At 49.3% G+C, this 25,194-nt stretch overlaps 2 protein-coding genes across 12 annotated transcripts in view; one reads left to right on the top strand and one right to left on the bottom strand.

Annotated features, from left to right (window-relative positions):
* The first annotated feature begins 365 nt into the window (after nt 1-365).
* MSTO1 (misato mitochondrial distribution and morphology regulator 1) overlaps nt 366-25,194 on the top strand; it is a 39,367-nt gene continuing 14,538 nt past the window's right edge. The window contains exons 1-16 of one of the 5 annotated variants that reach the window (XM_030542006.1): nt 366-500; nt 1,777-1,912; nt 2,253-2,322; nt 10,056-10,131; nt 10,972-11,026; nt 11,891-12,032; nt 12,193-12,310; nt 12,405-12,539; nt 12,835-12,987; nt 14,156-14,287; nt 14,600-14,784; nt 15,154-15,258; nt 15,371-15,486; nt 15,771-15,896; nt 19,130-19,169; nt 20,494-20,741. In XM_030542006.1, coding sequence (XP_030397866.1) covers nt 408-500; nt 1,777-1,912; nt 2,253-2,322; nt 10,056-10,131; nt 10,972-11,026; nt 11,891-12,032; nt 12,193-12,310; nt 12,405-12,539; nt 12,835-12,987; nt 14,156-14,287; nt 14,600-14,784; nt 15,154-15,258; nt 15,371-15,486; nt 15,771-15,896; nt 19,130-19,140 — 1,653 coding nt within the window. In that variant the 5' untranslated portion in view covers nt 366-407 and the 3' untranslated portion in view covers nt 19,141-19,169; nt 20,494-20,741. Of the gene's footprint in view, nt 501-1,776; nt 1,913-2,252; nt 2,323-10,055; nt 10,132-10,971; nt 11,027-11,890; nt 12,033-12,192; nt 12,311-12,404; nt 12,540-12,834; nt 12,988-14,155; nt 14,288-14,599; nt 14,785-15,153; nt 15,259-15,370; nt 15,487-15,770; nt 16,379-19,129; nt 19,328-20,493; nt 20,742-25,194 lie in introns of those variants that run through there. The other 4 variants (XR_003997648.1, XM_030542005.1, XM_030542004.1 and 1 more) reach the window with 4 other exon arrangements.
* Nucleotides 16,429-25,194, bottom strand: part of GON4L (gon-4 like) — a 48,006-nt gene continuing 39,240 nt past the window's right edge. For all 7 annotated transcript variants that reach the window (XM_030541996.1, XM_030541995.1, XM_030541998.1 and 4 more), the window contains 4 exons: nt 22,501-22,708; nt 20,748-21,576; nt 18,241-18,343; nt 16,429-16,868 (listed from right to left, as the gene is read on the bottom strand). In XM_030541996.1, coding sequence (XP_030397856.1) covers nt 16,719-16,868; nt 18,241-18,343; nt 20,748-21,576; nt 22,501-22,708 — 1,290 coding nt within the window. In that variant the 3' untranslated portion in view covers nt 16,429-16,718. The remainder of the gene's footprint in view (nt 16,869-18,240; nt 18,344-20,747; nt 21,577-22,500; nt 22,709-25,194) is intronic.

Here is a 25,194-nt window from a genome sequence, read left to right as displayed (position 1 = left end):
GGCCCCAGTGCCAGCTCCACAAACGGCTAATCCCGCGCTGGGGCTGGCGCTGTAGGTGCCTGGGGGGGGGCCGTGGGCTCGAGGGGCAGGTGGTATCTCTGCGCGCGCAGTCGAACGCGAGGTCTCGCGAGCTCCCAGCGCCTTCGGCGGAGGAGTCTAGGCGCCAGGGCGGCCCAATCTCAGCGGCCGCGAAGATTGACGGGCGGCGAAGTCGCACGTGACTGTTTTGCTAGGATACGCGACCCAGTCGCTGTTGCGCCGCTTCCAATCAGGAGTTGCCCCGCCCACATTTGGCGACGTTAGTTGCGGATTGGTGGGACTCTCAAATGGCAAGTGCTTCAGCCAGTGGGGCCAAGTAGTTAGGCTAAGCCCCGCCCCCAGCCCGTCCTGGGGCTTGTGGTCGAAGCATGTTCGAGGCGGGTGGGACGCCGCGGGCGGCGCTGACGCTACAGCTGGGCAGTTACGCGGGGTTCGTGGGCGCGCACTGGTGGAACCTGCAGGTGTGGAGCCTCCTGGTCCGGTCCTGAACCGGCCCGGCCCGGGCCTGGCCCTGGCCCGCCTCAGCCCCCTTCCCCCCCCCCCCCCCAACAGCCTGGGCCCGGCCCGTCTCCCCCCCCGCCCCCCCCAACAGCCTGGGCCTGCCTGTCTCCTCGCCGCCCCCCCCAACAGCCTGGGCCCGCCTCCCCCGCCCCCCCAACAGCCTGGGCCCGGCCCGTCTCCCCCCAACAGCCTGGGCCCGCCTGTCTCCCCCCCCCAACAGCCTGGGCCCGGCCCGCCGCCCCCCCCAACAGCCTGGGCCTGCCTGTCTCCTCGCCGCCCCCCCCCAACAGCCTGGGCCCGGCCCGTCTCCCCTCCGCCCGTCTCCCCCCAACAGCCTGGGCCCGGCCCGTCTCCCCTCCGCCCGTCTCCCCCCAACAGCCTGGGCCCGGCCCGTCTCCCCTCCGCCCGTCTCCCCCCAACAGCCTGGGCCCGGCCCGTCTCCCCTCCGCCCGTCTCCCCCCAACAGCCTGGGCCTGCCTCGTCTCCCCTCCGCCCCCCCCAACAGCCTGGGCCTGCCTGTCTCCCCCCCCAACAGCCTGGGCCTGCCTCCCCCGCCCCCCCAACAGCCTGGGCCCGGCCCGCCTCCCCCGCCCCCCCAACAGCCTGGGCCCGGCCCGCCGCCCCCTCCAACAGCCTGGGCCTGCCTGTCTCCTCGCCGCCCCCCCCCCAACAGCCTGGGCCTGCCTGTCTCCCCCCCCAACAGCCTGGGCCTGCCTGTCTCCTCGCCGCCCCCCCCAACAGCCTGGGCCCGGCCCGCCTCCCCCCCCAACAGCCTGGGCCCGGCCCGCCTCCCCCCCCAACAGCCTGGGCCCGGCCGCCTCCCCCCCCAACAGCCTGGGCCCGGCCTGTCTCCCCCCCGCCCCCCCCCCAACAGCCTGGGCCCGGCCCGTCTCCCCTGCGCCCGTCTCCCCCACCAACAGCCTGGGCCTGCCTGTCTCCTCGCCGCACCCCCCAACAGCCTGGGCCCGGCCCGCCTCCCCCCCGGCCCTAATGCCCCCTCCGCCACCGGGCTCCCCGGCCCCAGCATAACACCGCATCCCCGCCCAAACCACCTCCCTGGCCCAGCCTGCCTTATCTCACACCCGCTCTTCTCCCCGCCAGCCAGTAGCTGGAGCGGAGGCTGCTGGGAGGGCAGCATGCGTGCGGGGGCGTAGTGGGGACCGTGCAGGGGACCAGGTGTGTGTGTGGGAGGTTGCTCGGTCTCCCGGTAGTACCGACCCTCTCTCTCCACCGTAGGATGCTGCGTTGCGCTGCGAATCAGAGGTGCATGAGCAGGAGTGCAAGGTCTGCCCCGATGTGCTGTACCGGGCTGGGCGGACCCTCAGTGGGCAAGAGACATACACACCTCGACTCATCCTTATGGACTTGAAAGGTAGGGGTGGGAGGCTGCTGCACCTCGGGGGGGGGGGGTGAGTAAAACCCTGATGCCAGTGGTCCATGGGAGGTACCTGCAAAGGATCTTGCCCCAGTGGGGAGGACCTCCCACCAGCAGTGCTTTGCTGACCCCTCATGTTGTGGTGCTAGAAGCATCACTTCATCCCACTGTCTGTGCAGGCGCATGGTGCCTGGTGGTGCTAGCCTCAAACCGCTGTGGGGTGGGGTTCATCTAGAATGGAGAATATGGTGCGATTTCTTACTGTCTTTAGTCCCAAGTACTGCAAACCTTGACAATATACTAAGCAGCAGCTTCAGTGACCTACTCTCTTATGCAGGAAGCCTGAACTCTCTGAAACAAGAGGGATATTTATATGGGGACATGAAGATAGACACCTCGGTAGCATGGTGAGTGTTACCATTTGTTCTTTCATCCTCTTAGCTGGAGAGGTTATGCTGCTGCAACAATGTGAGTCATGTGCCTCCTGCCCTTCTTCTCTGGAGCCTGCACTTAGACCTAGATGGACCTCAGCTGTTGGTCTTTCCCCAGCTGCTAGTTCTTAGACACATTGTTCTCTCTCTGCCATCTCATGCTCTGCTTTAAAATGGACAGCAGCTCAGTGAGAGATTTGTAGCTGTGCCTTTGTAGTGGCCTGGAAGCACTAGTGAATGCTCTGTATTGTAATGGTGCTACTTGGTCAGCTGCAAGGCTTAGCTCAGTCACTGCACAGCTGCTTTCAGGTGTTGTGGCTGTACTAAATAATCATAAAAGTTAGGTTTCAGAGTGATAGCCATCTTAGTCTATATCAGCAAAAACAATGAGGAGTCCTTGTGGCATCTTAGAGACTAAAAAACTTATTTGGGCATAAGCTTTCATGGGCTAAAAAGTTAAGAAGTGTCAAAGACATGTTAGATGCTATCCTGGGTCCCCTCCAATCTGGCTTCTCCCCTTTCCCTAACAACTGCTCTCATTCAGGTTTCTAATGCCTCTTTGTGCTTTCAGGGCTTCTTACTCAGTCCTCAGCTTTCTGAAGCTTCCAGCTGCTTTTGGTTCTGATCATAGAATATCAGGGTTGGAAGGGACCTCAGGAGGTCATCTAGTCCACCCCCCTGCTCAAAGCAGGACCAATCCCCAACTAAATCATGCCAGCCAGGGCTTTGTCAAGCCTGACCTTAAAAACCTCTAAGGAAGGAGATTCCACCACCTCCCTAGGTAACCCATTCCAGTGCTTCACCACCCTCCTAGGAAAAAAGTTTTTCCCAATATCCAACCTAAACCTCCCTCACTGCAACTTGAGACCACTGCTCCTTGTTCTGTTGTCATCTACCACTGAGAACAGTCTAGATCCATCCTCTTTGGAACGCCCTTTCAGGTAGTTGAAAGTAGCTATCAAATTCCTTCTCATTCTTCTCTTCTGCAGACTAAACAATCCCAGTACTCTCAGCCTCTCTTCAGAAGTCATGTGCTCCAGCCTCCTAATCATTTTTGTTGCCCACCCCTGGACCCAGACTAATGTTTGTTTTTTCTTATATTATAAATTCTTCTTTGGGAAGAGATTGTGATTCCTGTTTGTATGAAAATGATCTAGTATGTTATGCATGATACTGGACTGCAGATAATTATTAATCTAATTCCTCCTGCTGCATGGGAGGTCATGATTAAACATTTGGGATCTCTGTTCTCAGCCTGAAACTGTCCCCCCCAAGTGGATTCACAGCTCAAAACTGAAGTCCTCTTCTATTTGCAAAAGTTTCCCCTCTTGCTCCCTCTCTTCCATGGCCTGCTATAAATTAAAGGAAGTTAAAGAAACTGACAAACACAACCTCTTTTAGTAAAGTCCCATGGACCTAGAAAAGATGGTTACTCACCTTTGTAAGTGTTCTTCGAGATGTGTTGCTCATATCCATTCCAGTTAGGTGTGCGCGCGCCGCGTGCACGTTCGTCGGAAGATTTTTACCCTAGCAACACTCGGTGGGTTGGCTGGGCGTCCCCTGGAGTGGTGCCGCCATGGCGCTGGATATATACCCCTGCCGACCCAACTGCCCCTCAGTTCCTTCTTGCCGGCTACTCTGACAGTGAGGAAGGGGGGCGGGTTTGGAATGGATATGAGCAACGCATCTCGAAGACCAACAGTTACAAAGGTGAGTAACCGTCTTTTCTTCTTCGAGTGTTTGCTCATATCGATTCCAGTTAGGTGATTCCCAAGCCTTACCTAGGCGGTGGGGTCGTAGTGAGATGTGGCAGAATGCAAAACTGCTGAGCCAAATGCTGCATCATCTCTGGACTGTTGAACCAGAGCATAATGCGAAGCAAAGGTGTGGACCGAGGACCAGGTAGCTGCGCGACATATTTCCTAGATTGGTACGTGAGCCAGGAAGGCAGCAGATGAAGCCTGAGCCCTGGTAGAATGTGCGGTGAGATGGCCCGAGGGAACATGAGCCAAGTCATAGCAAGTGCGGATGCATGCCATCATCCAAGAGGAGATCCTCTGGGAGGAGACAGGTAGTCCCTTCATTCGGTCTGCCACTGCAACAAAGAGTTGGGGCGATTTACGAAAGGGCTTCATCCGTTTGATATAAAATGCGAGCACCCTTCAGACATCTAGGGAGTGCAGTTGTTGTTCCCGTCATGATGAGTGCGGCTTCGGGAAGAAGACCGGAAGGAAGATGTCCTGATTGGTATGAAAGGCCGATACCACTTTAGGGAGGAACACTGGGTGTGGTCGCAACTGTCCCTTGTCCTTGTGAAAGACTGTATACGGTGGGTCCACCGTGAGCGCTCGGAGACTCGTCTGGCCGATGTAATGGCTACGAGGAAAACTGTCTTCCAGGACAGGTATAGCAGCGAGCAAGTTGCCAACGGCTTGAATGGTGGAGACATAAGTCTGTTTAAGACTAGGTTGAGGTCCCAGGTAGGGGCAGGGCGGCGTACTTGGGGGTATAGGCATTCCAAGCCCTTAAGGAACCTGGAAACCATAGGGTGTGAAAACACGGAGTGGCCACTTTCTCCTGGGTGGAAGGTAGAAGTGGCTGCCAGGTGCACCCTCGATGATACCGCTAGGCTCTGCTGTTTGAGAGACCAGAGGTAGTCCAGGATGGTGGGGATCAAGACCTCGATGGGAGTAACATTTTGTGTTTTGCACCAGCAGGAGAAATGCTTCCACTTGGCCAGATACGTAGACCAAGTGGAAGGTTTTCTGCTACCCAGGAGTACTTGTTGCATTGGGGCAGAGCAACGTAACTCTGACTGGGTTAACCATGCAGGAACCATGCTGTGAGGTGAAGGGACTGCAGGTCTGGGTGGTGAAGCCTGCCGTGGTCCTGAGTTATGAGGTCTGAGGTGTAAAGTAGATGGCTCTTCCATGGAATCAGGAAGGCGTCTGAGATCGAACCCCGGGAGAGACCTTGGAAGGAGCAGTACCTCTGGCATTTCCTGTTCTCGCGGGAAGTGAAGAGGTCTATGTGGGGAAATCCCCACTTGCGGAAGACAGAATGTATAATGTCCGGACGAATCGACCACTCGTGAGACAGGAAGGATCTGCTGAGTTGAACTGCCAGAGTGTTCCGAACTCCTGGGAGAAAGGACACTACCAGATCTCTCGAGTGGGCTATGCAAAAGTACCATAGTTGGATCGCCTCCCGACAAAGCGGGAAGGATCGTGTCCCTCCCTGCTTGTTTATGTAGTACATGGCCGTTGTGTCTCAGTGTTTACAGACAACACAACGGCCCTGTAGGTGTTGCGGGAACGCCTGGCATGCCAGGCGGACTGCTCTTAGTTCTCGGACATTTATGTGTAACGCCAGCTCCTGAGACGACCAAAAGCCTTGAGTGCGAAGATGTCCGAGGTGAACACGCCAGCCGAGAGATGACGCGTCCATCGTCAGGGACATGGAGGGCTGTGGCAGATGAAACGGCAGTCCTGCACACACCAGGGAGGGCGTCAGCCACCAGTCGAGGGAGCTTAGGATGCTCGGGGGAATGGGGATTACCATGTCTATGGCATCCTTGCCTGGGCGGTAAACCGAGGTGAGCCAAGTTTGAAGGGGACGCAGACGTAGTCTGGCGTGCTTGGTCACAAACGTGCAAGCAGCTATGTGACTGAGGAGGCCGAGACAAGTGTGAGCCAAAGTTGTTGGGAAGTTTTGAAGGCTTTGTATAGTTGATACTATTGCCTGAAATCGGGGTCGTGGTAAACTGGCCCTTGCGAGATTGGAGTCCAGGATGGCCCCAGTGAACTCTATTCCTTGCATGGGCAGTAGAGTAGATTTCTCTAGGTTGATAATCAGGCCTAGTCGCATGAAGAGGTCCTTGACGACGCCCATATGACTGGTGACTTGGGCCTCGGAGGTCCCCCGAATGAGCCAATCGTCGAGGTACGGGAAGACATGTATTCGACGACGGAGGGAGGCAGCGACTACAGCCATGCACTTCGTGAATACCTGAGGGGCTGTAGAGAGGCCAGACGGAAGGACCGTAAACTGAAAATGCTGATGGTTGAGCACAAACCAGAGGTACCGTCTGTGCGGAGGATAAATGGCAATGTGGAAATATGCGTCCTTCATGTTGAGGGTGGCATATCAGTCTCTGGGATCCAAAGATGGGATGATGGTCCCCAGGGATACCATGTGGAACTTCAACTTTTTCATGAACTTGTTCAGTCCTCGCAGGTCTAGGATAGGCCTGAGGCCTCCTTTCGCCTTGGGGATTAGGAAATATCTGGAATAGAACCCCTTTCCCCTTAAGTGCTTCGGTACCTCCTCTATAGCTCCCATGGCAAGGAGTGTCCGTACCTCTTGCAAGAGGAATTGCTCGTGAGAGGGTCCCTGAAGAGGGACAAGGAGGAGGGTTGGGAGGGAGGGAGTGAAATAAACTGGAGGTGGTATCTGAATTCTACCGTGCGTAGGACCCAACGATCCGAGGTTAAATGGGTCCACGCAGGGAGGAAAGGGGAAAGGCAGTTGTAAAACTGAAAAGGATCCTGGGAGACAACTAGTACACGGCCCTCGAGCGCACCTTCAAAAGTTCGGTTTGGATCCCATCGTTGACTTGGAGGGACCATTATTCTGACCCCCTTGAGGCCCAGACTGTTGTCTGCAGTTGCCTCGACCTCGCCTCCTGCCAAAGTCCTGTCTTGGTCTAGGCGGCGGGTAAGGGTGTTGAGGTTGGGTGCGGAAGGATCTTCGTTGAGTCTGTGGTGTATGCATCCCGAGCGAACACATAATCACCCGATTTATCTTTCAGACTCTGTAGCCTAGGGTCTGTCTTCTCGGAGAAAAGACCCTGGCCATCGAATGGCAAGTCTTGGATAGTGTGCTGAAGTTCAGGTGGCAGGCCTGGCACCTGAAGCCATGATATATGCCTCATGGCGATTCCAGAGGTCACAGTTCTGGCTTCCGAATTGGCAGCGTCCAGCGAGGCCTGGAGAGAAGTTCTTGCCACCTTCTTTCCTTCCTTCAATAGTGCCTTAAATTCTTGGCGGGAGTCTTGTGGGACCAGCTTTGTGAATTTCCCTACCACCTCCCAGGTGTTGTAATTATACCTGCTAAGTAGGGCTTGCTGGTTCACCACCCTGAGTTGGAGGCCCCCGTGGAGTAGATTTTACGGCCCAACAAATCCATGCGCCTAGCCTCCTTAGATTTTGGGGCAGGGGCTTGCTGGCCATGGCGCTCCCGTTCTTTTACGGACTGTACGACCAGTGAGCAGGGAGGAGGGTGCACATATAAGTACTCGTACCCCATAGAGGGCACCATGTACTTCCGTTCCACTCCTCTGGCCGTGGGCGGAATAGATGCCGGGGATTGCCAGTTGGTATCTGCCTTAGCTTGAATCGATTGAGTGAACGGTAAGGCCACTCGAGTTGGTGCATCCGCCGACAGTATATCTACCACGAGGTCCTCAACCTCCGGAACCTCCTCCACTTGGAGGTTTATATTCAGGGTGATGCGCCTCAGGAGGTCCTGGTGTGCCCTGAGGTCAATTGGAGGCGGGCCCGATGAGGATGTCCCCGCTACCGCTTCATCCGGGGAAGAGGAAGACGAAAGTCCCGGGACGAGTGGGTCCTGTATGGTCTCCTGATCATGGGGGAGGTCAGGGACCGGTGGGACTTGAGGGTCCAGTGCATGGATGGAAGCTTCCTCCGTACCCGCAGGAGGGGGGCGGCTGACAGTGGCCTCTGGCACCCAGTGTTCCGATGGAACAGAGCGTGATGTCACTGCGGGTCCACCTTGGGCTTGGTGATATGCGCAAGGTGTCCAGAAGGACCACTGATGAGGTCCCTGGTCTGGGCCGTGGGTCTCTTGGAAGACTCTGCTGTGAGTATCCGAATCACAGTCGTGTGCGTAGGAGGCACTGTCCGTGTGTGATGATACTGATGTATGGCGAGATGGCCACGGAGGAGCTGAAACCACTTGGGAAGGGTCTCTGCGTCTGGTTGATCCGTCTCCACGCGGCACCGGAGAACGTTACCGGGCGCCATACTGGTACCGGGAATGAGACCGGGATCTGCGACCGGAGTGGTGCTGGGAGGTCGACCAGGACCTCGAAGCTCTATGTCGAGAGTGGCTGCGAGAGGTGTGGTGCCGTGAACGGTGCCGGGAGCTGGATCGGTGTCGAGAGTATTGGGTTGGCGAGCACGATCTCGAACGGTGCCACGAGTATGACCAGTACCGAGATGGAGAGCGGTACCGGGACTGCGAGCGGCATCGGGACCGGGATCGGTGACAGGACCGAGAATGCCGGTGAGACCTCGATTGTGTTGGGTGCCTTTCAGAGGTGCCGAGCGAGGATGGTCTCAGGAGGGCAGGCTTGCCTACTGATTGGATAACCCACACCAGGGGTTGAGGCAGCGCAGGGTCTGTCAGGTCAATCAGCTCCCTTGCCATAGAGAATGTCTCTAGCGTGGAGGGAAGGATAAGCTCAACCACGGTGCATGCCAGGGAGCTGTCAGGCACCGGACTCGACAGCTCTTGCGAGGCCGGAATCAACAGCGCTGAAGTTGTCGGTGCCGGGTGGTCCGACTTAGGCGGGTGCTCTGACTGCGACATAGGCACGGGCGTCGCAGGAGTCTTGTGCCTCTTGACCCGCAAGGAGAGAGAGCGGTGCCGGGCAGGTTTCTGGGCCAGCGACGGTTGGTGCCGAGGGGCCTTCAGCACTGGAGCGCACCGGCACCGTGAAGATGCACTTCTTCCCGGTGCAGACTGTCTGGCGCTCGGTGCCGAGGGCGGAGGAGTAAGGGCTGCCTCCATCAGGAGCTGTTTGAGACGAAAGTCCCGCTCCTTTTTCGTCCGTGGCTTGAAGGCCTTGCAGATGTGGCACTTGTCTGCGAGGTGGGATTCCCCCAGGCACTTAAGGCAGGAGTCGTGAGGATATCCTGTCGGCATCGGCTTGCGACAAGCCAAGCAGGGTTTGAAACCTGGTGAACCGAGCATGGGCCCCGGCAGCGGGTGAGGGGAAAGGGCTAATCCCCAACCCCTCTTAACTATATACAATAACTACGTTAAAGAACTAATAAAACTAAGTAGAAATAAAGAAAATTGAACTATATACACAATAACAATGAAAGAACTACAAGAAGCTAGGGAGGTGGAGATCAGCTAAGCCACGCTCCACTGTTCCAACGACCGACATGGGCGGTAAGAAGGAACTGAGGGGGCGGTTGGGTCGGCAGGGGTATATATCCGGCGCCATAGCGGCGCCACTCCAGGGGGCGCCCAGCCTACCCACCGAGTGTTGCTAGGGTAAAAATCTTCCGACGAATATGCATGCGGCGCACGCACACCTAACTGGAATGGATATGAGCAATCACTCGAAGAACAAAGAATTTTCTGCTGCTCTTGTAGCTTAGAAGGAATCATCCCCTCTGGGTAGGTTATTCTTAGAATTGTCCACTAGGTGGTTTCTTGCATCGTCTTCTGAAACATGCAGTGTTGGCTATTGTAATTAATTAGGAATTACCATAACAGATCAATGTTCTTATCACAACTCAAGAGCCAGGTTGTATTTAGTGAGGTAGATACTAGACTGTAAGCTCTTTGGGGTGGGGGGACTGTCTTGCTACATGCATGTAGAGTGCCCAGTGCAACCTTGTTCTCTGAGGTCTCTTTATGCTCCTGTAGTACAAATAATGAGATTTATTTTTCAGGCAGGGTAATCTGATGACTCATCAAGAAGAGCCTCCTGCAAAGAACCTTTTTCTACAGGACCTCAGCAAACTGGAGGTGAGAAGCCAGAACTCAAGGTGTAGAGACTGAACGGGTTTGATTTGTATCCTAGAACCAGAGATGCTAAATTAACAGGGTTTTGTTCTCGGCAACAGGGTTTGTTAGATATTGTTGTTGGTAGGTTTTGGTGTCTAGAACTTTCTACTCCCTCTACCCCACATACAAACAGCTGACTTCTCCATGTCTCCAGTGGCAATGCTCAAGGGCAGAGAGACTGAGAAGCTGCAGTAAAGGCAGGACTGTAGGTTCTGGATTTAGTTATTGGTGATGGGTGTAGGCGGAAAAGCTGTCCTTGCACAAACTGTGTAAAAAGTACAACCGTAAATGGACCAGAGACAGCCATTGGAATTGCAGCAACAATAGTTTGGTTTTGTTTGGTTTTTTTCTCCAGAGGATTCAAGAGCTGTGAAAGGGTCTTTTCTCTAATGTTGAGCTGTCTGTGCAAATCAAAAGTCTCCTGTTTTGATGTGAAAGAAATGGATGAAACATTGTCCAAATAACACATCCCTGTAGCTTGGCAGTTGGCCTACAAATTCAGGCTGAACATCTACCATTGGTGTCCTTGATTAAGACTGCATTCCTCCCCTAGTGCCCTGCAGCATGCGTTATACTAGTTGTTGCCTGCATCACAGTACTGCTGTTTGTGTGAACCACTTTGCGGTCATTCCGGATAAAATTACTAGAGAAATGAATGAGACTTTATGAACTGTACAGCATAGCATAGAAGCCCAGATGTAGAACAATGTTCAGAGCCCCATCCCACTATATTGCCCTGCTACCCATTTACAGGTGAGGCAAAGCCATAGTAAAACCTGTCTCTGGGGCTTTTTATTGCAGGGAGGCATGTCCTCTGATGGAGACTTCAGTCCCAGAGCTCTTCCTCTCAGTAAAGGTGTGTAAGTCTTCCATGCCTGTCTGTCTAGGTCAAAGATTACAGAAATAGAGAATTGTAAAGCGAGTGAAATGGGGAAGGGACATCATTGCAGTCAATCAAGAGATTAATTTTGATTAAAGAATGTAAGAAAGGCCATTCTAGGTCAAACCAAAGGTCCATCTAGCCCAATATCCTGTCTCCCAAAAGTGGCCAATGCCAGGGACTTCAGAGGGAATGAATAGAACAGGTAATAATCAAATGATCCATCCTTGTTGCCCATTCCCAGCTTCTGGCAAAACTGAGGCTAATAGCCATGGATGAATTTATCCTCCATAAATTTATCTAGGTTTTTTTAAATCCAGTTACAGTCTTGGCCTTCACAACAGCCTCTGCTAAAGAGTTCTACAGGTTGACAGTGCGTGATGGGAGGAAATACTTCCTTTTGTTTTAAACCCATTGAAAAGTCCCAGTCTTATTAATCTCTCCTATTTTAAGTCCAAATTCATCATACTCCGTCCTGTGGCTGCTTTCCTCCATTGGTTGGTTTTGTATGCTAGTATTCAGCTCTACAGCACTCTATTTAGCACAAAGTATAATTTTACACACAGGTAGTAGTCTTATCACAGTGCTATTCTGTTGCTATGAGTCTGTGACAGGCAGGGGTTTGGAATAATGCCATGGTGTGAAGGGCAAAGGAAATAAGTTTGGGACTAGGTTAGTTGGTTACCAAGAGAATTATGGGTAAAGTACTGGGAGCTTGGTTTAAAATAAAAAACACTTTAGCAGAGAGCCCTGTGATCCCCACTGTCTGGGTTATTAGAAGCTGAGTGTTGGAAGGACCCTCTGACCTGAACCTTTTATCTGTAAATGTTCTTCTTGCAGATGTATCTCAGCTCCCTACACAGTTGCATGTTTCCCAAAAGGGTCACCAGTTGGAAGGCAGTGTGCGGGTTTGGTCTGATTACCTCCGAGTGCGTCTGCATCCTAGAAGCATCTTCATGATAAATCAGTACAACGATGATGGGTATGTCTATTTCACTTCAAATGCAAACTGAGGCAAAGTGGTAGCTGCACGAAGGGGCACAGCTGCTGACTGTAACTTAGGGATCAGCCTAACTGGATACGTGCTAAAAGACACAGAAAGAGGGAGTGGAGTTAGATGCTCACTTTGTCCCTTCTGTTAGGGAGTCCAGTCAACTCGAAGCCTTTGGACAAGGGGAAAGCCTCCTGCATGACCCCACTTACCTAGAGGAGCTGGAAGATAGATTGCACTTCTACGTGGAAGAGTGTGATTATCTGCAGGTACATGGGGTTACATTAACCTGACCTGGTTGGGGAACTCTGCCAATTGAACTTTTGGTAGAAATTCAAATACTATTTGTCCCTTTTGGTATAGGGTTTTCAGATTCTCTGTGACTTGAACAATGGATTTTCTGGAGTTGGAGCTAAGGTGACAGAACTTCTCCATGATGAGTATTCAGGGAGAGGAATTCTGACATGGGGATTGACTCCAGTCATTGATAACGTTGGGGTAAGTGTGCAGTGGGAAGAGACTCTGCCTGATCTCCTGACATTAGTGCACACATTCTGACTCAGACTGCTTCCTGTAAACCCGATATTGAGAAGGAAGAGGGTTGATCAAAAGAGCATCTCAATGCAGTGGGTACTGCAACAGTAGCTGCCCTTCTATCTGCCTGGCATAGCACTTTTACTTCCAAAGGAACCTAAGGCCAAGGCAGATTAATTGGGGGGCATTATGTTTAATTACTAAATTGTTTAAGTGCCAAGCAGAGCTGTGTGGATTTTTTGGCATCTTTTGTCTGCAGGTGTCCTGGAAGGATTTTTACAGGCTGATGAACACAGTCCTGGGAATTGTCCATCTCTCCAGTCACAGCTCACTCTTTTGCCCACTGTCACTCAATGGAAGTCTGGGACTCAAACCAGAAGCCCCTGTTACACTCCCATATGTACATTATGATGTGAGTATACACTGTCACTGACTGTGCAGACAGACTGGAAGCTTTTGGGAACTCTTTGTCTGGAAAGGCTGACCACACTAGTGTGTATATTCTGTATTGTCAGAACTTTGTGCAAGAAGGGCTAAATCCTCCCATGCTAAAAAATCAAGCTATGCTCTATATAGAGGGAAATTCTAAATAATAGTTTGTCTTGGGGAACCTGCTTAATCCCATCCCTAACATTTGAAGTTGATTACATAATTCCATCACTGTATATTTCCTCAATTTTAAACCTACAGCCCCCTTAGTTCTGGTCTGTCCAGTGACTGTGGTGATCTGTTTAATAACCCTTAGATTACTGACAGGCCTCAATTATTTACCAGCTGTTTTCTGCTCGCACATGAGCCTACATTTCAATTACCTGTGCTGCCATTTACTGCACTCTCCATTTTAACTCTGGGTTATGGCCCTTTACAACATTAGTTGTAATAATTGTAGGTTGCTGAATTGTTTCACACACTTACCTTGTGTTGTAGGTAGAGCCCTGCATAGATACAAAATTTGTATGCCTACATGATCGGCAAGCATAGTCTGCAGATATAAAGCGGGTAGCCACAGATTTGCAGGACTCTAGTTACAGGACTAAGATGGATTCATTCACATAATTGAATTCAGTTTGCAGAGTCTCGACTCTTGTTTAACTGGTTCAGTCCAAGGCTGGAGCTAATGCATATGGGTAACTGCACAGGAAATCTAAACTGGTGCAAAGTTGTAATTGCAGGCTGACACTGGCTCATTGCACTTTGATTTAATCAGCTTCTTACAATGCTAGTTGAATTGCAGAAAGCTCAAAACTTTGTAGATTCTAGGATGTGGTGTCAGTGACCTGAACCCCCCAGAGGGAATGCACAGCAGAATATATGGGATGACCATAACACTAAATTGTGTCATTGGAGAAATTACTAATGAGGTAATCAGCAATAGCAATTTTTTTATTAACAGATTTCTACTGAATGAATGTCAGCAAGTTATTCAGGCTTTAAAATGTAACATCAGTTTGTGTCCTCTGGGCTGTTTTGCTCTGAAACAGGTTTAGTTGGTTTGGTTAAGGAACTGAACAATCTGAAATTCAATCTTAAATGACCTTTTCCTCCTGTAACTTTGCTGTGGTTTAATTGTTCTTCTGTAGGCCTCTCTAAACTTTCATAGCAGTGCAATCTTGGCAACAGCAATGGATACCTTCAGTGTTCCATACAGACTCCATTCCTCCCAGTTCTCCATGGTACAGCTTGCTGATGCATTTAACAGCTCTGGGAGAAAGGTAGTGTTCTTCTAAGAAAATCATTATCATTCAGCCCTTCCAGCCTCACTGTGCTCATTGGTGTAAGATAGAAGTAATATGGTGAATGTGTTACTATAGCTATTCTGTTTCATACCTCTCACTGGCAGAATCTTTCCTCTTGCCTATAAATTGAGCCTCTGTGCATGTGGATGTTATATAACATGCTGCATCAATGTCTGCTGGTAGTTTTGAATACAGATCTCTTGCACAAGTCCCCCCTGATCCCCAGATAAAACTAAGCTCAAATTATTACCAACATTTCTATTGGCCTGTTCTCCCTCTGGCTCTCAGGTTGTGGCTGCAGGAGCTGCTGTGCCCTTTCCTATATCATATGGTCAGTCTCTCCCAGATGCTTTGTGCAGCTACCAGCTTGCAGTGCCATGGACACCATTGTCTTCATGTGGGGAGCAAAAGGACAGCTGCTGTTTTGCTCAGTCTGTTGTGCTGAGAGGAATTGGCAAAGAAAGTCATATCAGGTAAGAGAAACAGCTAGATCAAATACTTGTCTTTCAGAGCTGGCTCCTAGCCATGGTGATCTCTGACAATAGGGGCTTCTTTAAGGATTTAAAGGCTATAGTCCCTCCCTTCTCATCCAAAAGAACTGAAGCAGGTAACCTTTCAGATATGTGGAAGGCCTGCTTTGCTTGTCAGGTTACCACCTGACAGGCTGGTGTCAATAAGGGAGAATCTCTTGGTACTGAGAATTACAGTACCCTTGCTCTAGTACATGCTGCTGTTTTTAGATCAGTATAGAACCATTGCTGGCTCCCTATAGCTCAGCCACAGGTACCAGCATCTCAGTTCAGACACTCCTATAATATGCATTTACTTGTTTTTCTTTGCAGTAATCTTCCTCCAGGGTCACAACCCAAGTCTGCCCTCCATGTTTGTGAAACTGGAGAGGAGGTTCTGGGAAGCTACTTACATGCTCGGTGCCCAGGGACATTCAGGTTGGTGATATGCTCTGACTAGCCAGCCTGGGGGAATGGGTCACTGACTGCTAAGTATGAAACTTCTATAGTGAATTTTGGATAATTCTTCCTCACTTTGTTTCATTGGCAGCACCTCATATTTGCTTCAGGGCCCATGTAAAGTGTTAGCCCCATACCCCCAATTTTTCTCTGCTCTTCTAAACAAGCAAGGTTTCCTCCTGGACAAGCTTCCCAGCTGCACAACAGGTAAGATACTCTCACACACCCTATGTGTGACAAACTGCTCACTACCATACAGCTGCATCAAACCTATGAGGAAGGGGTTAATGCTTAGTTAATATCCTCTTAGTTTCCAAGCTTTTTTTTTTCTTTAAAACAACAGCTGGAAAATAGCTAGCTTGAGTAGGGCCAGTGCATGCCAATGACATTGTCTTATAGGCTCTCCCAAAACCCCTGCCCCCTAGAAGAACTTAAGGGGACATACTCTGAATGTAATGACAGATGATTCAGTGGAGATGTTTTTTCCACAGCTGTTGAAAGCATTCCTGTCCTAACAGCACTGCAATCATCACCTACTCTGCACAGTGCTCTCTACAGTTTATATAAGGAGCTGCACCGAGTGGATGTACGGCGCTGGGCTAGCTTTTTCTCTGCAGGCATTGAACTTTATGATTTTCAGGAGGCCCTACATGAGCTAAGAACGCTGTCCCAATGCTATAAAACAAGCTCTGACTTGGATGAATCTGAGGATGAAGCAGACTAACTCTACTTCCTATCACTTTAGGAAGAAGAGAAACTTAAAAAAAAATAAAAAAAAAATCAGTGTTGAACTAGGGCACTGACTTTAAAGAATAAAATGTTAATTTGCAGTAAGCAACAGTTGTGCTCCATCTTGTTACACAAAGAGAGGGTGGTATTAGACACCTGTAATTCAAGCATGGGACTTGCCCATTTACAGCAGCAGTGTCCATCATTTATCACAACAGAATAGAGTTATGCTTTAAAATGAGACTGAATAGCCATAGATCATTTCAGCTTATAGCCTTTCCAGATATAAAAAAGGGGACAGTAATGAAATTTACAAAGTTTGAGTGGGAAAGCATTTACTTTACCTGAAAACAAGACACAGCTTATGATATAGCAGTAAAAAACTTGTAATTATTGTATCTGCAATAAATCACCAGGATGTTCAATTTAAATCTTTATTACACAGAGGCAGAGCCTAGCCCCAATAGTGTCTTTATAAACTTTCCCCTTTTAGTCATGCAGATCACATTTGCAGAATGAAAAGCTGTCAGGGTAAAATTATCCTACTAATTTTGTAGGAAACATTAGACCTGTGCTCCTGTAGAAATGAAATTTAGTTGATTTACATATGTAGCAAGATTATCCCAAAAAGTAAGGTGCCATTTTAATTTACAGTCCTGTGCAAATATTCCTGCCTCTACCAGCAAACTGGCTAGTACCTAAAGTGTAGTTTACTCATCCTGTTCTTCTTCAGAGAGGAGCAGATCCTTATCTGACAGCTGGTCAGTATTGCTGGTGCTTGTTGCATCTTCCTCATCCTCAGAGCTTCCGTCATAGGATGTATGGAAGAGCCTCATCAATTCCCTGAACCGGTGGGACACCTGACCAGAGAGAGAGTTGAGATTAAATGGCTCATGCACTGGGGTCTGTAGGTCCTACCCATCCATAACACCAAGATTAGACATTACTGTGAAAGCAGAAGCATTTAACATACCCCAATCCCATCAAAGGAGAAAGAAATGAAGGACTCAGGAATCATTTAAAAAATCTTGGATGCCAAGCAGTCAAGTTACAGAGCTGAGTTAATTATCTAGTGTTAATAGCAAACTGTGGAACATCACAGAGCTTCCTTAAGGCAAAGCCTTTACACAATCAGCCTAGTACATGATGGTGGGAAACACAAGTGTTATAGCTCAGAACAGCTCACACCTAGCAACTCTGCCAGTGCACCACCTCCTAAAACATTGTGCAATTAGTCCCAGCACTCTTCTGCACCGACCCATAAGCTATGAAGGTGGACTTTTTTTTTTCGTTTTGTGGCACAAGGTAGCCTGGGTGCCAAGCCTAATGCAGTAACCATCTCTCAGTCCCTTAAGCCAGTGGTTTTCAAACATTTTTTCTGGTGCCCCAGTTGAAGAAAATTGTTGATGGTCGTGACTCAATGGAGCTGGGGGATGAGGGGTTTGGAGGAGCTTAGTGCTGGGGCAGAAGGTTGGAGTCTGGGGGTGAGGGCTGCAGGGTGGTGATAGGAATGAGGGGTTCAGGGGGCTCGAGTGTGGAGCCAGAGAAAAGGGGTTTGGGGGGGCTCAGGGCTGGGGTACACGCTTACTCTGGCATCTCCCACTCAGCAGTGCAGCTGGGGTGCAGAGGCAGGCTTCCCACCTGTCTGGCACTAAGGACCATGCTGCATCCCAGAAGCAGCCAGCAACAGGTCTGACTCCTAGGCGGAGGCACACAAGCAGCTCTCACCCACTGAGCTTCCCAGCCAATGGAGTGCAGTGCACAGAGCCCCATGGCCCCCCTGCCTAGGAGCTGGACCTGCTGCTGGCCACTTCTGGGGCACAGCACATGTTGGAACAGGTAGGGACTGACTAGTCTGCCTTAGCCGGGCAGCACCACCAACAGGACTTTTAACAGCCCAGTTGGCAGTGCTGACCAGAGTTGCTATGACCCAGTGCTTTACATTCTGTGACCCAGTACTGGGGTATGACCCACAGTTTGAAAGCCACTACCTTAAGCAGTGGTGCTCAAAATATTGTATTGGTGACCCCTTCCACACACCAAGCCTCTGTGTGTGACTTGTTTATATTGAATACTATTATAAATTCTGGAGACAAAGCAGGTTTTGGCGGTGGAGGCTGACAGCTCAACCTCCCACCCGACAATCTCATGACACCGTCCCCCCCACCCCAGTTTGCAAACCCTTTAACAGCTTTCAAAATGATCTTCACCCTCTCACATACAAGCACTTACCTCACTAGCAGTTTTATTGCCCAGTTCCTGTGAGATGGCACTGAAGGTTTCCAGGTGGGCTCCTCGCTCCTGGCAAGTGGTAAGAATGACACGGTCAGCCTCCCTGTAAGCAATACACCACAGTTATGGACACAGCTTGGAGCAGGAGGAAGAGACTGACCCTACAGCCGCCTCAAGTATGGAAAAAAAAAAAAAACCCAAAACCCAACGGTGCACTTCAGGGTGGGATGCACAAAGGGACTCAGGTTGTTGCAATGCTGAGCATCATGGTGTCTAACTTTTAGGTCCTTAGAAAAATCACAGGAACAACTCTGCAATCCCCAAAGCCCAAGTTAGCCATCTATGGGGGACCTTTGACTGCGCCTCAAAGCCAGCACAATAGGCCAGGAGCCACCTAAACTACCCACTGGGAAATACCAACCAGAGCTCTTTCAGAGAGGACAACAAGTCTGGGCTGCACAGAAGACATCTAGCTCTGCTAGTGAGCCACACAATGGAAAAGATTGGTGCTTGGCTGCTCAAATGGTGTACAGAATTTGAAATAAAACAGCTGGGGGTGGTGCTGCGTGAAAAGGGACAACACTGCCCTTGGAATCTTTAGCTTAGTGAATAAGGTACTCATCCAAAATATAGGAGGCACCCCCTCCTCCCCTTCTGAGGTAGAAGTGATTTGAGCAGGGATCGCCCACCTCACACAAGTATGCTAGGCTCGGCTGTGGAGAGTCTCTTACATTCTCTAGCTTAGTTTAAGTATTCCATAGTTTAATTAACATGGAACTTCAATAAGAGAGACTGAGGGAGTGCTACATCAGCATAGTCCATAGCCTAGTTGTTAGGGTACTCAACTGTGAGGTGGTAAATCCCTGTTCATATTCCTTCTCTCCCTTAGGAGGACAGTAGACTTGAAGTAAAGATTGCTAACATTGTGGGTGAGTATCTTGGCCCCTAGGCTGAAGACTATAAGGGAGATCCTCCCGCCAAGGCTATCTATGTATGAACTCACCAGAGAGGCTGGAGCTGGGAGGCATGCTCAGAGGCAACTGTCACAGAGTGTAAAGGAGTCAGGGCCCTGCACCCCCAGTTCCTGTGATTCACCATGACTCTCAGCCAGCCAGTAAAATGGAAGGTTTATTAGACAACAGGAACACAGTCCCAAGCAGGGCTTGTAGGTACAGCCAGGACCCCTCAGTCAGATCCCCAAGGGGATAGGGAGCTTATCCCTCAGCTTTGGAGTTCTCTCTGCTTCCCCAGCCAGCTCTAAAACTGAAACCCCTCCAGCAGTCTCTTCCAGCCACTACCCCTGGCTCCTCCCCCAGCCTTTGTCCAGTTTCCAGGGCAAAAGGTGTCACCTGGGCTCAACCCCCCTCCTGGGCTCAGGTTACATGCTCAGTAGTATCCCATCACCAATGCAGACAGTCTCAGTAAAACTCCCACGCAACCTTCCCAGGTCAATGCGCCCCACTCCCTACTCCGTCACAGTGACCTACCACATTGGGTCCCTTGCCTACAACTTGGGCAGCCACACACCTATTTTTCATTGTTTGTGAATCACGCTGAGGCTTAGGTGGGACATAGGTGTCCAGATGCCTACAATAGTGCAGCAGTGTACATCCATATGCAGGAGACAGGTGCCTTGCTGCCTAGAGTGAGGCTGCAGCACACATGGCCCAAGGGGGGGAAAAAAAAAGTTGGGCACTGAGTAAATTTAGGTGCAAGAGTTAGGCAACAGCAAGCAAGCGTTTCATGAACATCAGGTGTGCCTAAAACTAGGACTTAGGCATCTTCATGGCTCTCACCCTAAGAGTGTCTCTCAAGAGCTGCCACACACTGGTGATGGCCAGCTTCAGGCATTGTGCTTAGCCTTTCTTGGGCAGGTGCATAAGCAGCAGGTTGCATAGGAAGGGGAGGAGTTGCCTCCCCAAATAGCCAGGCATAACCCCACCCCTGCCGTGATGCTCCCTGAGTCCGGCTGCAGCTCCAGTAGTCCTCCCAGCTCTGGGGTTGCGGCCGCGCACTGTCCATGTGCCCGCCCCACCCCACCCCAGGTTGGGGCCCCCTGCCCTCCCAGTGCTCCTTTGTGACTGGGGGGCTAGCTGTGGGACTGGGCCGGTGGCTGCGGTGTGGGGGAGGGAAGGGGGCGCTTGGCTCTGGTGGGGCCCTGGGCAGAAGGGGTGGGACTAGCCTCCCCCAGCCAGCAGTTCACGTGCTGCCCTTGTGCAGGGGGGCTCCTAGGGAAAATCCCTTCTTTCCCAGCTCAAAGTACTGGACTTATTAGAACCTGCCTGAGACAACAGTTGGGATGAAAAGTGTTATGCTGCTGTTCTGGGCTGCTCCAGTAAGAAACTAGACTGGAGAACAAGATGAAGATAGACGAGAAGACACAAGGAAAGACATCAGAAATGGGAGACAGCAAGATGGAAAAAAGGGAAACTACAGCAGCTGAGAGATGAGCCACTGCAGACACATTATAACAACAGGAACATAAAATATGATGCACGAGGACATACCTGGTCCAGAGAACAACCTTCTCCCCAGTAGAGCTGACTTTGCTATTCTTTGCACACACGGTGGCTTCCATGATTTTCTGCTGCTGCTCATCTTCCCTTTGCCCCATGTCAGAAGGAACTGCTCTACATCCCAGCTCTTCAGACTGTTGGTGCACCTCAAAGCAGCAGTTACTTTTATTTGACTTTAATCTGCTCTGTGATTCCTGGTCAAAAGGAGAGACTCCAATGCAGCCAGTACCATCTGCTTCGGATAGTATATGATCACTGGGGACCTGCAAGTGGGAGCTCTTATCCAGTATTTTCAGCCTGAGTTTTCTAACTGCTCCCAACCAATTCCTCTTCACTTCAGGTTTTCCTTTCAGAGGGAAGGACAATCTCTCCATTTCTCTCCCTCCTGATTTTGAAGGAGCATGTCCAGGTTTAACTGATGACTTGAACTGAAGAGCTACATTCTGTTGCAAGCTCCTTCCAGGGAAAAGATCAGCTCCCATGCAGCCTGTCCTTGCAGCTGAATCAGACCCTAAAACATGCTTGGCAAGGCCAAGGGAACCCTCACCAGTCCCTCCTTGTCTCTGGTTTAATCTGGTCTCACTATAACTTCCTAGAGCATAAGGGTTGCTTTTGTTCTGTTGAGGCAGCTTTATATTAAATCCAGAGTCAGCAATTCCAATTTGACTTTCTTTTGCGGTGTCCACAACAGCAGTGACCCTAGCTTTTGCAGAGCACAGAGGGCTTCCTGTAGAGCTCAGTTCTAGGACCCTGCTATTCGGCAATCCTCCTTCAGAAGACACGCCTCTGCAGCAAATCAACTGTCCTTCTAGTTGAGATCCTGCCCAAGAAACCCCACAAGATTAGTAGAAGGAACTTCTGAAGGACAGAGATTTTAGATTGGAGCACAAAGTGCTATAAACCAGAGAATACAGTTTTAACCTCTGCTGTGTTTTGCACAGATCACTCCCCAGTGCAGTTTCCCTACGTACGTTACTGTGTAAGAGTGCTGGGTGCAGAGGTAAATCACAGCTAGCGAGGCTGTGAATATCCTGTGCCTGTAAAAAGGTGTTACACATGCTAGTATCCCAATGTGGACTAGGTGCTGCCTGCCTCTTAATAGTAAAACATGGAAAACAAGATGGCAGCTCCATATATGCTAGACATCCCGAGCAAGTTGTAATCCAACTGCACTTATGGACAGGAGGGGTATGCCCTCTTAGTGTATTTACACTGCCAGTCATCCTGTGTATTTTGTGTGTGTCGGACAGAAGGGAAAGTAATTGAGGAGGAGATAATTTAAAAGAAGGCTGGGAGGAGGTTGGTTTGAATTGTTGTGTTAAGATCCCAGAGGAGGGAGAATAACTTCATAAGTACTCTGGATAGATGGAACTGCAGGGAAAAGTGTGCTGGCAAGGAGATCTTACATAAATTAGTAATTTTATGGAGGTGTCAGGAAGGCTCTCCAGTCCCGTGGAGGGGAGAGTTCCACAAACAATTCATCAGAATAGTTTAAATTTGATGGGGGCTCAATGTCCAGGTGGGCTAAGATGACTGACATGGGGGCACGTATACTCATAGATTGGGTATTTAGGCCGCCTAGAGCCAAGGGAAGGCACATGGAAGGAGCTGAATTAACAACTATTTCTAATCATCCTCATTTTAACCTCAATGAATTTGCATTTAGACGACACTTAAGACCCATCTCAGTTTGTCTGCACAATTTACAAAGTGAGAGCTGCCCATACATATGACATTCACAGACCTGAAGCCAGGGAGTCTGCTTTCCTAGACATGTTTTTTGTTCTGCTCTGGCCATTCTCCTCTTCATCCCTGTACTCCAGAGACTCCTCTGCAGGCTCCTTACATGTCCCAAGCTCCTTCTCTTCAGGCTGAGGGCTCAACTCTCGTTGAGTCAGGCTGTTAGTGAGCTCTTGAGAATCTTTATTTTTATAGGATTTGCTATCACACACCTGAAGATCAGAAGAAGAACTTCAGAGATTACAAACGGACTCTCAGGGTATCTGACCAACCCATAGCACCACAGCTCTTGTGTAGAATCATAGAAACAATGGGGCTGGAAGGGCCCTCTGGAAGTCATGAAGTCCAGCCCCCTGAACTGAGGTAGGACAAAGTAAACTTAGACCATCCCTGACATGTGTTTGTCCAACCTGGTCTTAGAAACCTACATGATGGGGATTCCACAGACTCTCTTGGAAGCCTATTTCAGATCTTAACTTCCCTTATCAATGAAAGGTTTTTCCAAACATCTAACCTAAATCTCCCTTGCTACAGATTAAGCCAGTTACTTCTTGTCCTACCTTTAGTGGACAGGAAGAACAATTGATTACAACAGCCCTAAACATATTTGAAGACTGTTATTAGGTCCCCACTCAGACTTCTTTTCTTAACACTAAACATGCCCTGTTTTTTTTAACCTTTCTTCACAGATCAAGTTTTCTAAATCTTTTATCATTTTTGTTGCTCTCCTCTGGATGCTCTCCAATTTGTCCACATGTTAAGTGTGGTCCCAGAACTGGTCATAGTACTCTGAGGCCTCCCCAATACTGAGTAGTGTGGAACAATTACTTCCCATGTCTTGCATATGACACTCCTCTTAATATACCCCAGAATAATATTAGCAACTGCATTACATTGTTGATTCATAGTCACTTTGTGAGCCACTATAACACTCAGATCCTTTTCATCAGTACTACTGCCTCTCACTTATTCCCCATTTTGCATCTGTGTTTGATTTTTGCATCCTAAGAGTAGTACTTTGCACTAGTTTTTTTTTAATTTCATCTTGATTTCTGAACAATTCTCCAATTTGTCAAGATCCTGTTGAAATCTAGTCCTCTCCTCCCAAGTACTTGTAACCTCTCCCAACTTCATGCCATCTGCAAATTTGATAAGCACACTCTCCATTCCATTATCCAAGTCATTAATGAAAATATTGAATAATATCAGACCGAGGACTGACCTGACAGACCCCGCTAGATACACACTCCCAGTTTGGCAGCAAGCCACTGATAACTACTCCTTGACTAGTCTTTCAACCAGTTGTGCACCCATTCTTAGAATAAATTAATCTAGACCGCGTTTTCCTAGAACCCTCACTATCCCTCAGTCCAGACTCCGCCTTCAACTTAGTGGTTTATGTACTTTGTCTTTAGGAAACCAAACTTCTATGTCCATGAACAGATAAAGGTTCAGCTCACATAGTGTCTAAGCAAGCTTCCTCCACACCATTTTGCTTGTCCTGGAAGAGCGCAAAAATCTCAGTTATGTAACACAGCAAGGGAGGGGTAGTAAAAGGGAATGGAAGGCATATAGGAAGAGAAAGGTTAACACGGTTAGAGCTCATAAGAGGGAGGTGCTTATTTGGGTGGTTCCCCTTTGGATGTTTGTTTTAATTAGGACTGTCAGACGATTAAAAACATTAATTGTGATTAACCGTGCTGTTAATAGAATACCATTTATTTAAATATTTTTTGATGTTTTCTACATTTTTCAAATATATCGATTTTAATTACAATACAGAATACAAAGTGTACGGTGCTCATTTTGTATTTATTTTTTATTACAAATATTTGCACTGTAAAAAAAAAAATTGTATTTTTCAATTCACCTAATACAAGTACTGTAGTACAATCTCTATCATGAAAGCTGAACTTACAAATGTAGAATTATGTACCAAAAAAACCTGAATTCAAAAATAAAAACAGTGTAAAACTTTAGCGCCTACAAGTCCATTCAGTCCTACTTCTTGTTCAGCCAATCGCTCAAAAAAGTTTATTTACATTTATGGGAGATAACACTGCCCATTTCTTAATTACAACGTCACCTGAAAGTGAGAACATGTGTTCGCATGGCACTGTTGTAGCTGGCGTCGCAAGATATTTACATGCCAGATGCGCTAAAAATTCATATGTCCCTTGATGCTTTAACCACCATTCCAGATGGCATATGTCCATGCTGCTGACGGGTTCTGCTTGATAATCCAAAGCAGTGTGGACTAACATGTTCATTTTCATCATCATGAGTCAGATGCCACCAGCAGAAGGTTGATTTTCTTTTTTGGTGGTTTGGGTTCTGTAGTTTCCAAATCAGAGTGTTGCTCTTTTAAGATTTCTGAAAGCATGCTCCACATCTCATCCATCTATTTTGGAAGGCACTTCAGATTCTTAAATCTTGGGTTGAGTGCTGTAGCTATCTTTAGAAATTTCACATTGGTATCTTCTTTTCATTTTGTCAAATTTGCAGTGAAAGTCTTCTTAAAATGAGCATGTGCTGGGTCATCATTCAAAACTGCTACAACATATGGCAGAATGCAGAAAAACAGAGCAGGAGAAATACAATTCTCCCCCAAGGAGTTCAGTCACAAATTTAATTAGCGCATTATTTTTTTTAATGAGCATCATCAGCATGGAAGCATGTCCTCTGGAACGATGGCCGA

Source organism: Gopherus evgoodei, chromosome 24, assembly GCF_007399415.2.
Source record: "Gopherus evgoodei ecotype Sinaloan lineage chromosome 24, rGopEvg1_v1.p, whole genome shotgun sequence".
Lineage (NCBI taxonomy): Eukaryota > Metazoa > Chordata > Testudines > Testudinidae > Gopherus > Gopherus evgoodei.
The sequence above is the reverse complement of the archived record's forward strand: the minus strand, read 5'-3'. Positions and strand labels throughout refer to the sequence as shown.